Source organism: Melanotaenia boesemani, chromosome 4, assembly GCF_017639745.1.
Source record: "Melanotaenia boesemani isolate fMelBoe1 chromosome 4, fMelBoe1.pri, whole genome shotgun sequence".
Taxonomy (NCBI): Eukaryota; Metazoa; Chordata; class Actinopteri; order Atheriniformes; family Melanotaeniidae; genus Melanotaenia; species Melanotaenia boesemani.
Window position 1 is genome coordinate 15,354,025 of NC_055685.1, and position 12,536 is coordinate 15,366,560.

The 12,536-nt window shown below is 37.3% G+C and overlaps 1 protein-coding gene across 1 annotated transcript; it reads right to left on the minus strand.

Annotated features, from left to right (window-relative positions):
* Positions 1-1,537: 1,537 nt before the first annotated feature.
* On the minus strand, positions 1,538-8,932 carry sparcl1 (SPARC-like 1). The gene is made up of 10 exons (XM_041983422.1): positions 8,879-8,932; positions 8,705-8,770; positions 7,506-8,573; positions 6,121-6,229; positions 5,025-5,146; positions 4,820-4,940; positions 4,575-4,711; positions 3,953-4,101; positions 3,022-3,170; positions 1,538-2,150 (listed from the first exon to the last, which is right to left on the minus strand). The coding sequence occupies exons 1-10, from the start codon at positions 8,930-8,932 to the stop codon at positions 2,122-2,124; spliced, it is 2,004 nt and encodes a 667-aa protein (XP_041839356.1). The 3' UTR covers positions 1,538-2,121.
* Positions 8,933-12,536: the final 3,604 nt, after the last annotated feature.

Genomic DNA, 12,536 nt, shown 5'->3' on the forward strand with positions numbered 1-12,536 from the left:
ATAGAATTATATCCTCAACTAGAAAGTTTAAATATCCACCTAGATTTTCTATTTTAATTATATCACAGGCTTTAATCAACAAGATTCAAGAACTCGGGGAACTGAGCAATGATGTAAATCTGAAATGTTTTCAAGTTTGAAGCCCCAAATTACCATAATTCAAGTTGGCAGTAAACTGTAAATAGATGTTTGAGTATATTTTTACCAGTCTCTTACACAAAAAATAACAGCAATCTTGGGAGCTGCACCCATAATGGTAGTTGATTTTATACAGTGTTATGTGCACTTAGATGTATTTTGGATAACAGATAATGTATGTTGTTAAATAAAGAAATGAACAAGGTCACAGCTCAGTTTTCAGTGGTTTATTTTTTATTAGTTAAGATGACAATGAGGTACATGAACAGCCAGCAATAGGGCCTGTAAGCAAGATGTAGGAATAAATCATATTACATCTGTCAGATCTGTATTGTCTTGTTACAGTTGTTCCTCCTGTGTGTCCATCCCAGAACATTCTTCCTCCTCCTCTTCAGCAGCCGCAGCCTTCATCGGGGGAGACTGTGTTCTCCTGAGACGAGCTGACACTGAGCGCTGAAACCTCACTATTCCCCTTGGCTTTCCACCAGCAGCAGCAGCACCCGGCTGGTTATTTAGTCCGGCCACCGAGATCAGCTGCACTTGGCCAGGAGTCAACACGGCAGGTTGAGGGTCTGGTCCAGCATTATTCTGCGGCAGCGCCACAAACAGCATGGTTGTCCCACCACCAGCTTGCTGAGCCATCTGCCCTGGTAGATTTCCAATGGCTCCACCAAGAACAGTCCCACCTTGCTGGAGAGCTGTAATGGGAATCAGCTGCTGCTGTGGAGCCTGACCTAAAGGGTTCCCAATTGGCTGGATGAACAATGACCCACCAAGTTGAACTAGCCGTGCCAGAGTGGCTTCACCAATCAGTGGAACCCCGTTCTGAGCCCCAGCGTTGGCACCATTACCAGCTGCTCCTGCTGCTCCTCCATTCTTATTGGCTCCCCCCTTGAGAAGTGCCTCGGCACTTCCTGAAGACACACCACCTTCCACCACAATAGCCAGCACCTGAAAGATAACCCACAGTATGCAGGACATGTTTTATTTGAGTGACAGCAGGCTGCAGACAGGTGAACACCTGCTTCTTACTTTACTTATATAGAGAGCCTCAGATTCAGTGATAAACTACAGAGGTCCAATCAGAATGCAACACGTTATCTCAAAACAAGTCAGTGTAATCTTCATGACTAAGTTATTTTTTTCTTCTTTTTTTATTTGGCTTTGTTGCCTTATAGATGGTCATTATTTAGGATTAAGTGGCAAACCAAAACCATGTAGGAGTGACTTGCACTTTCCAAAACCATGTAGGAGTGACTTGCACTTTTAAACCTATTCCTGCCAGTGACATAACATCTATGTCAAGAAGGCAAACAGGAACAATAAATAAAAGAGCATTTAAACTACAAACTCGTTTGGGCACAAAAGGGATCCATTCATAAGATGCAATGACTTTATTTCAGAATATTAAAGGAACACAAGTCATCATTAATAACATGACACACATAAATATTCTATGTGATCAAGTGAACTTTTAGTTGTCCATAAGATTTTAATTGGCGCTTTAATGGAAACATTTTCAGGATTTGCTACCAAGTTAAACATTTACTGATTTACAGGAGTAGTATAACACAAGGGAACTAAACCTTCATGATTTATAGAGTAATTCAGGCATAAATCAAACAAACCATAGTTCTTTTCAGGCCTGGCATTGCATGCTGTGTGACATCTTTTCTATTAAAAAGCTTTAGTAAACTTTCCCCAAGTTTGGAATGCATTAGAAAACAGTTTCTGAATTAACTCTGCTACATTCTAACAGTTTAATCTAAAATACAGGTCACCAATTGAAATGTCCAAGCGTACTCTGTCACAAGATAACAATAACCAACACTTGTCTTAAAAAGCAGGAGGTAATTTTTTTTTTTTTTTTTTTTTTTGTATCTGTAATTGTGTGTAGTAACATTTCAACACAATATCAAGAGCCAGATGGTTCAAAGAGCGGCTTCGCTAAGCTTGCGTGGGAGATGAGGTACAAAATCCATCTCAGAAAAGCAGGTTGACATCCATATCATCTGTGGAGAGAAAGGTTGTATAGAATTAGAGGTGTATCATTATTACATTACAGTGTTTATTGTCAGTTAGTTGAGACAATACTCTAATTTTAACATCTGTTTAAAGAAATAAATCTTCAGCAAATGACAACAACTGCCTTGGAAATCCTCAAAATCCACACATATATTTTACACAAGTCCTTTGTCCCTTGAAACAGTATTAAAGGTTGTTTGTTTGGCTGCTTGATCCACAGTATGTAAATATAAATGGCTCATTCCAAGACAATAAAAAGTTATTTGAGTAAAGTGATTAGATACCAATAGAAACATAGTTTTTAATTATTCATTCATTATCAGCACCGCTTTGTTTATTAAGGGTCATGGATCAGCTGGAGCCTAACCCAACATTTTTAGCAGGTGAGAGGCAGGGTACACCCTGGAAGGGTCATCAGTCCATCACAGGACCAACACAGAAACAGACAAACAATCATTCACACACACACTCACTCCTCCCCCAAGCCAAGGCTCAAACCAGTGATGCTAACCACCACATCACGATGGACATAAATTATAAAATACTTAATTATGGTTACAAAATAATCATGGTCAGGATTGAACTACATTATTTTTATATATGAGCATCACCCACACAGATATCACTTTGCTTGTTGTTGCAACTGTTAACTTCAGTTTTTACTAATCACCTGCGATTACTGCCACAACCACCAGAGGTCACATATTTAACACACATGAAAGCCGATTTGGTCTCTTTAAATAAATGCTAAACCAAACAGCTCTATTTTTTTTTTTTTTTTTTAACTAATTTAAGGATTTACTTGGTTACATTTCAAAGGTATCGAATAATAATTTAAAGACATGATGCTCCTCTCACCATTTCTGATACCAAAACAGGAGGTCCACTCTTTAAAGGACACCTGTTTGTCTTTGTCGGCATCACATTCCTGGAAGAAGAGAGAGGTGCAGTGTTCCATCGGCACCAGGGGGACACGGAGTGGAGCCAGCTCCGAGTGAGACAAGTACCTGCAGAGAGAGTGAGCAACATGCAGTGTACATGATCACTGAGCTATATGTGTCTTGATATGCCAGACATGTATGTTCTTTTACTTAAGGATTGCTCTAATGTAAAAAAAAAACAATCTAACAAATTTTTACTTTATTTTTTCAGGTACTTTCTGCCTGTACTACACAAAATTACTGAACATTTTTATTTTGCATTTATTTGAAAGTTTTAGCTACCTTTAAATTAAAATTCCTGTTCTTAAAAAATGATTAGCTATGAACTGAAATGAAATTGTTTTAAGAACATTTTTAAAATATTTTCAGAACCCTAAACCAGTTAAGTAATTACTGGAGAAAATAATGGTCAGATCCAAAAGAATTAGTGTCTTATAGACATATAAAATGAAGTCTTGCTTTTAAAATTGCTTTTATGTCTTAGAAATTTAAAAGGAAAATTGTCACTGTGTAAATCATTCTGCACTGAACACTTTTAAAAATTTCTAATAACATTTTATAACAATACTTCCACATAAATGATATGTATTTTTACTCCACAAGTATTTTTATGTGTGTCAGTTGATGATGAATAAATAATATCTATTAGCAATCTGTTAAATGTCAGGCTGCATTTATACAGTGGAACGTTTCAAGTAAAAAAAGTATGGTAAAGTTTTCTGACTGGAGGATAAACATGACACAATTCAAGATTTTTCCTTGAGAAAAACTTATTCTGTGTTTGATTTGGTTTCTAAAACCAGCAAAATCATTTTAGATTATTCTCTATACAAATGATAAAAATGTACCTGTCAGAAGGGTGCTGGTCTAGCTGAGCAAACTGCCAGTGTACTGGATAGATGTACATGTTATAGTTCTTCTCAAAGTCTTGTGTAAGCAGTTCAATGGAGTGATCACCAGCATGAAGGCGCCGCTCATTCTCAAAGATTTTCTTCACCTAGAGGATGCAACATAGCAGAAATATGTTGTCTGACTGACAGATTGCAAACAACCAGTTCCTAGTAATAATGCACCATTAACCTGCAGCTAGTTCTGAGAATTTTCCTGAGGCAGAATACCTCAGTCTTGCGTACATTTAAAACATAAAAAAGACAACATGATGCTTGTTTTTGCTATTTTGCATGAAGCATCAGCAATACGGTTCAAAACATTCCCCTGAAATTCACATGGTGCTGATTCTGTGCTATAAATACCTAAAAAAAAAGCTGCAACATTACATTGATTTTATCAGAAAAACAGCATTTGCTTGTCTGAGTTTACTTTAATTCCTAATGAAGTGCTTCACCCTGCATATATTTAAATGGGCTAAAATATATCTAAGATTTAGGCCACTGATGTTTGAGAAGTCCAGCTCCAGCAACTGGTAGATTTAAATATACTTTTAATAATCATCTGAGTTTTCTGTCTTACTCTAAAACGCTGTTTTGGGGTAAGGAAGCCAGGGGATGCAGTATCCTGCTCATAGAGCTGCAACAGCACATTTTTCAGCCAATCCCTCATTCGTAGAGGGAACTGGAGCAACTCGGATTCCACACATAATGGTATCACTGAAGAAGACCAGGACAGAGAGCAAGAGAGAAAATGGTCAGTTTCTTCTTCCATCAAAGTTAAAAGCTGTCACTTAAACAATAGGTTATAATCAGACAGTGATTTACATTTGCATGGGCCAGTGTAGTCCAAATGAAGTCTCTGGCCTTTCTTGGTCCCCTCCAAGTTGCATTTAGTTGCAAATAATTCACATGATGTATCATACGTTTTGTTGTCTGTCCCGCAAACCTAAATGGAAACAAAACTGTTTATATAAACAAAAGCCAAACTTCCCAATCGAGTCATTAGCCAGTTGCACTTATTTATACTTACACGATCAAATTCATTAACACTTGGTGGGCATTCTGACGGTACCTGGCACACACAGCCTGGCTTACCATTGGCATCCAGTTTACATGTTTTTCCACGCTTGCAACGGAAATTGTTACAAGGATCTAGAAGAATAAAAAAAGTTACCTCTAAATTATAACTTTTATTTATTGTTTAAAAGATTTAAATAGTTTGTTTTCCAGACTGGTTTGGTCTTCTCTTCTAGTGGAAACCACTGAGCTATGAACACCCACATCATCCTCTACATTCCTTTGTCATTAGAGCTGGGGTAGTGATTAAATACAGCTTGATCTTGCTTATTCACTCCTTAAGCCTGCAGAGCTGTGTTTTGGTAGTGACTGCAAAGCAGAGCGGGCACTATTCATGCGGAAGTTGGAGCAAAATGATCCAGTCAGCAGATTCCCCTGTGAGACTGTTGGGTTAGTGCATTAGTCAGTAGATGGTGAACGTTGCTGACCAGACACCATTTGAGACATTCTGCCCTCCAGGACCAACATATAATTATTAAACCGTATGCAAAACAACATTTTCTGCAACACAGAATATATTTTAGTTTATAAAGCAGGATGTGATGTATTTCAGCAGATATTTTTTTAAATTTCTAGATGACATCTGAGTAAGTAGCAGGGTTCATTGGCTCATTGAACAATTCAAAACAATATCCCTTTAAACTTTCTTTGGCAGACAAGACATCATTCTACCACCACAATAAATAAATAAATGAATAAGTTAACAAGCTGTTTTCCTTAGGTTTAGTTAACAACAATCAGAAACTAATGTTTGCACAATGTAGTATAATAGCTGAAGGTTCCCTATATGTTCAGGGAGCTAAAGAAATTCCAACTTTCCCCAAAAGTGGCATTGAACTTGTTCCGAATTGGTTGGTATTTTGGTAGTTTTGGATATAATGATGAGAGAATGTTTTTAAATGTTGCACATGGTTGACAGGTTTAAGTGTTAGACCAGCATATTTAGTTGAGCGTGTTGCTGTTTGAAAATTCTTCATTCAGGTTCATTATTGAGTGAGTGGTATAGCTTTCTTATTTTATAACAATAAATAACAACAATAAACACTAACCAGATGGGGTTTCTGGGATATGTATGCCTCCACCAAAAGGGGTCCTGGAATCAGGATACAGATCCAGTGAAGCTCTTATCTGCACTGGATTCACGCCTACTAAAGGACCCTGGAAAGGAATACAAGAAACACAACAATTGTGTTAAATATTAAGAAGATATTGAAAATTTATCACAGTATCAGACTGCAGCAAAAGTAAATACATCCAACAGGTAGAAAGCATCCAAAACGGAGGTTTTGTTTTCACAACATTGGTTTCTGTCTGTCTGTCTGTCAGTTCATTATTTTATCAAATCAGTTCATAACTTTAAAAGTTATGAACTGATTTGATAAAATAATAAAAAGATAGAGATATTAGCTTGAAGTATACATCGCAGTGTTGGCAGGGGGCTGGTAACTGGGTGGGCTGTTGGACATTTTGTGGTTCTTCTCAGGTGAGTGAACCTTTGGCCTGGAGGAGGTCTGCACTCTCTGCATGCTTCTAGTTAGACCCTTACAGAAAAAAAAACACATATGGAGCACATGTGGTTTTTCTTTAAAGGGATGTTATGTTCCCAGTCAAACAAATAAACTGTATCTGATATTTGGTTCTCCAACATTTCCTAATTCCAGACTTTTATTTGAATAATTTATATAATCTCTTAAAGGGACATCGGCTGATCTTTTTTTTGTATTTGCTTACAATTTTGTTATTTTATACATTTTACGTTCAAATTATATTTATTTTTTCTTTAAAACTTGTCAGAATGTTGGGCTATCTAGGTTTTCTACCCTACCTAAATGTTATCAGTGATAAGATGATGGATATTTTCTCAAAACATAATTCCAATAAAACAGAGTTTCTGATTGTTGCTCTTGCACATGCTGGCCTATAATCAGGCACCTCTTTGGGCTTCGTTTATGACACTTTTATCAAGCTACCAAATATTGGGGATATGCTCAGACTTATATTTACAGAGTAACACCCTCAGTTCTTCTAGGGTATTGTCCTTGTTGTTTTAAAAGTTGAAACGTAGTAGTCTTTTAACAAAGTTTAAATTTAAATCGACTTGTTCAGCACACTCATTTTTCTTGGCTTTGAAAAGCACTTCTCAGAAACATTTTTTGTGTGGTTGGTTTACTTGTTGAGGATATATTTCTTGGTTGCTAAATACTGCTCTAAGCTTCTAACTCTGACTGACAACCTTTATAACTTGTGCAAGATGTGCACAGCAGGTTTCTGGACCTATTTTACTACCAATCTTCCCTTGTATCAGAGAACATGCTGTGAGAGTAACAAAATTATATAAATATCATTTGGTGACTTTATTAAACTGAGAATGTGGATTTGTAGTCATTGTTTATACGGGATTATTGATTAATTGTTTTGTATGCAGATGTGTTACCCATTTCCCTGCCCTTCTCCGCTTGGCCTTGTGGACTGTATTCTCACTGCTGCTGCCCTCAGACTCCTGTTGGCTCTCTTCGTGTGCTGGATGTGTTTCATCCCTCTGCACAGAGTGTTTCCTTGCTCTCTGGTTTTTCTTCTGCTTCCTTGTCCTTCCCTTGGAGTTAATTCCACTGTCGTTCTTACTCTTGTCTTCCTCTCCTCCAGATGGCCGTGAGCCGGACTCAAGCCCTGTGCTGCTCTTTAGCTCTTGAGAATCCACATTTGACTCAGGGTCTTCCTTACTCATTTCTTTAGATTTGCCCAGAAACTCTTTGTCCTTGTCCTGTTCGGATTTTTGCTCATTGTCTCCTGCCTCAGTGTTTTGCATGTCTTGATCATAGTCATCACCAGTACCGAGCAGGTCTTTCTCACTTGCTTCCTTCATTTTTGCATCCTGAACATCCTTTTCTGAAATAGATTCTGTGTCATCAGCTTTGGGGTTGATTTTGGCTGACTCAAACTCAAAAGGTTGAAGAATACTACTATCAGCAGCATAATCAAGATCAGCTGGGATCTCTGATTCTGTGCTGCTCTCCGGTTCTTCCAGCAATCCTACCTTTTCTCTTCTGTCACCTATCTCGCCATCAGGCTTCTCCGCCTTGATAGATATCTTCTCAACCTTTTCTTGTAATTCGTCTTCAACGCTGTCATCCCTTGCATCTTCCTCACCCTTTAATTTTTCCATTGCTTCCAAGTTGTCACCCAACTTCTTCTCCTCCCCCTCAGTTTCCTCATCTTCAATCATCCTCACAGTCTCTCCAATCTCCACTTCTTCATCTTCCAGTTCTTCTTCACCTTCTTCCTCTTCTTCTACCTCCTTCTTCAAGAGGTCTACCAGTTCCTCCTCGCTTAACAGTACTGCTGAGCTTTTCTCTTTCTCTTCAGCTGCTTCTTCATTCTCCTTCTTAGTATTAACATTAGGCTCTGAGCTCAGCTCCTCATCTTCCTGTTCTTGGCTGCTGGCCTCAAAGGTGATTAAAGTGGGCAAGACCTGTGGATTGTTTGCCTCCTCTGTGATAGTGTCCTTAACCAGAAGAAAGGAGAAACATAAGTTTTTATATGTAAAAAATATATATATATATATATATATATATGTATATAATGCTTTTGGTTAAAAAATAAATAAATAAATAAGTGCTCAATTCACTTTTCTACCTTTTCTTTGGTTGTGTGTGAGGATTTATGTAATCCATGATGTTTTCCATGAGGCTTACTTTTTACCTAAAAATGATAGGAGTGATTATTAGCAATTTTCTCGCCTAACTATAAATCACATTTTTAGTCAAAAGTCTTATTACAGATTTAAAAAAAAACAATCTTGCTACTTACAGACAAGGTAAAAGTTGCTGCCAGCAAGAAAATGAACACCAAGCAGGCCCTCATACCTGGAACATTGAAATGTCATTAAAAATGTATCACAGGAAGCATACTATCGAACGTCAGCAGAACTGAATGTCTGAGAAGCAAACCATCATCCCAACAAAGATTGGCACCTCTTTCAAAGCTGAAACAGATGGATGCATCTGTATGCTGCCTGCACATTCATAACAAGAGGAGCTGTGGGACTGGCCTCCCCTGTTGTCAAGGTTACGGGCCTCTGAGATGCACCTCACTCTCAAAAGTCACATTCAGGGCTAAAGTAAACATCAGAAGCTACCAGACTGGAAAAAGTTGACTAAGTCCACAAACGTTTTTGACTCTCTGGACAGAAAAAATACAAACATGGTTGGTGCAGAGGAATAATGGCTCTACGGTTCAGCAAAGTAAACCTGACACTGGTGAAGGTGGGAGGAAAGACTATGAAAATTAATCTAAAGTGTTAAATGACTTAATGTTTTTTTTTTTTTTTTTACAACTCAGAAGCAAAGTAGCATGAGACACACTGACTCATAGAGATAACTCATAACCTCACGATAGTTGTAAATGGATCTCCAGCTATTTAAAAAATAAAATCAATCTTTTTGGAAACCATGAATTATGTACAAGCACATACAGAGCATCCTTGCATAGCGGTTGGCAGCATTTGAATTTACAAAATATTAGCAAATCACAGTAAAAGCAGTTCAGTCCATGTTTTGATAAGATTTGGTACAAAAATAATGTAGCAAAGCATGACTGTTAATTGAGCATTAAGGAAAAGCTCATTTTCTCAGTGAGATTTTTGTATTCTGATATATATGTCACACAGGTTTCACTTCAGACTTGTTAGCAGGCGACAGTCCTCTCACACCTTAAACCAGCATTGCACAAGACTGAAATCTCTGTGATAAGAATTTACCTGCAGCTGGAAGAAGCAAGGAAAATGAGAATCCTGTGCAAATAGTACGTGCCTGTGTCGAACCTGTGAAGATGTCCTTTAGTATTCAAGACAGCACATATACTCCACACAAAATGGCATGCTCCACACACATGCCCACACTCACATCAAGTTTTTTTAGTACCAGGGAGGCTCATTTTGGGAGGGTCTTTGGGCTACAGAGATAGAAAGAGATTGGCAGACAAACAGATCCCACACAAAACTTAGCTGGGTGCGCATAAAATACAAGAGGTTCAGAGACTGCATCTAATTAACTGAAATTTATCATTGCAGATATCTCATGTCGAATTTATGATTTGTCAAGTTGAACAAAAGTATTACATGTAGGCTTTTTTAAATAGCAGAATAGAGTCAGTACAATGTGAGCAGATTGTTTTAGAACTAAAAGTCTTGGCCACTAGATGCCACTCTAGGCAAGGCAAGTTTATTTGTACAGTACATTTCATGTACAAGACAATTCTTTCTTTCAAGTGAAATTCAGTGAATGAATTTAATGACTATCTGTACATAATGTGTCACTCCCTAATACAGGAGTTACAATCTTATATAGTTAAATGATCAAGTTTAATTATCATTTTGTGAAGAAAATCAATCCAGTAAGCCTGAAAGTGTTGTTTTATTAGGAAACAGGATGAGAAGACTGGCAAAACTGGACAGAATTGAAGATTTGACATAGAAATGTAAAGAGCTCAGTGAATACTGCATGAAAGAAAGAAAGAAAGAAAGAAAGAAAGAAAGAAAGAAAGAAAGAAAGAAAGAAAGAAAGAAAGAAAGAAAGAAAGAAAGAAAGAAAGGAAATGAGGAATATGGAGTTCGGGACACCGCTATGGGTGTATGACGGGGTGATGTGAAGAGGACTTTGATAAATCAAATGAATTTTCATAATGATTTCTAACAAGATGAGGGAGCTTGGACTTAACACCCAGCTGTTGGCAACAGATGGCTGCTGAACTTCCTGTGAGACAGACCCCTGGGGTCAGGGTGGGCACCAGTGTGTTAGGCTTCATCACCGACAGCAATGGAGTTAAACAGGGGTGTGTCATGTCCATGTTTAATTTTATAAACATGTTGTATTGAAACAAAAAGGTTTAAGCATTTTCATAAAAATGGTAGATTGGAAACTTGTCTGCAACTATTTAGTATGAGATGTCTAAATTATTTCTCTTATGAGGGGTTTTAACCAATCTCCAGAGCAGCAGGGAAGACATCTTTTAAAAAAAAAAAAAAAAAAAAAAAGAACATGGGCATGAGCTCTAAAGACAAGTTGCTGCATTTATTCTAGCAGTTACTTTGTCCTATCACTATCAGCCTGGACAAAATTTCAGTGTTTCCTTGTGCACAAATAATGGCTGTGGAGTAATAAAATTCCCATCCTGATGTTGACCTAATTGTTTAGCTTTGAAGTTGAGTGCAAATTTTCAACAGTTAGAATTAGAAAACATACTGCAAGACTTAATATAAATAAAATTTATTATCATGTCAAAAACTGAGATTGGCATTCCGGAATTTTCTGTTTTGAGGATTAACCCCTGAAATTCCTCCCATTTTCACCCAAAACAAGTTTTTATGGATAAAAGATTTGTTGTGGGATGACTGCTTTTACTGGACCCTTGCTGATATAACAGGACTATCATCTGCTACTGGAGTACAGTATGACCTCAGAGATAATCTGCATTGGCAAATGGTCAGAATGAGCAGACCCTGAAAACTCTTGACAACAGACCTCACAGTTATCATCACTGTTCAATATAGTCTTCTGAGTTGGGAAAATTTGATAAAGTATACAAATATATGCATGGTCTGGCTCCCCCCATACTCAGTGACTTTGTAGGTACAAGATCAGATTCCCTCCGGATTACGAGAGGGGTGACAAGATTATTCGGACAAGTGCTTTTAGTCAGTCCGCCTTCTCAATTAGAGCCTCCCAGCAGTGGAACTCTATTCCAAGTCATATCCGACAACTTGACACTTACCAGTCCTTCCGTTCCACCACAAAAAAGTGGCTTATTGATACCTACATTTGTCAACATTAATGTTGTTTTTATATTCTTAAAGTGTATTTTTTTCTCCCTGATGTTGCATGAAACAATGGTCTGTGTTTCTTGAGGGTTTGTTACTGATTATGTACAATTTTAGAAATTGTGTAACGTAGTGTTCATACATATATATATATATATATATACTGTATATATATATATATTTTTTTTTTTTTTTACCGTTTTTGTAATTCTGTGTGTGTGTGTGTATTCATAACGTGTTTTTATGATGTTTTATTAGTTACCAGGTAGCCTTGTAAGATCTGGCCAGGGACTACGGCTTAACATTTGCCTTTGGGCTAACCCTGGCATATTTACACTGATTTTTATCTTTTTATCTTTGTTTCTTAATATGTGCTGCCCGTGTTAAATACTTTTTTTTGTTTTTTTATTTAAAAAGTGATTACTAAAGCTACAGTTATGATTGTAGCCTGGGATGGTATACATCATTTGCATCTAAAGAATCTTAGCTTTCCAAAGGTGTATAACGTGTAGGTATTTGGAAGGGAATAAAATAAATATTTGTCACGTCCGCCCACAGGATGTCTGGTATTAAAGAGTTAAGAAGACCTTAATTTGCTATATTGTAAAGTGTCAAGTTATTACAGAAAATTTATTACCCAACAGTTGGTTG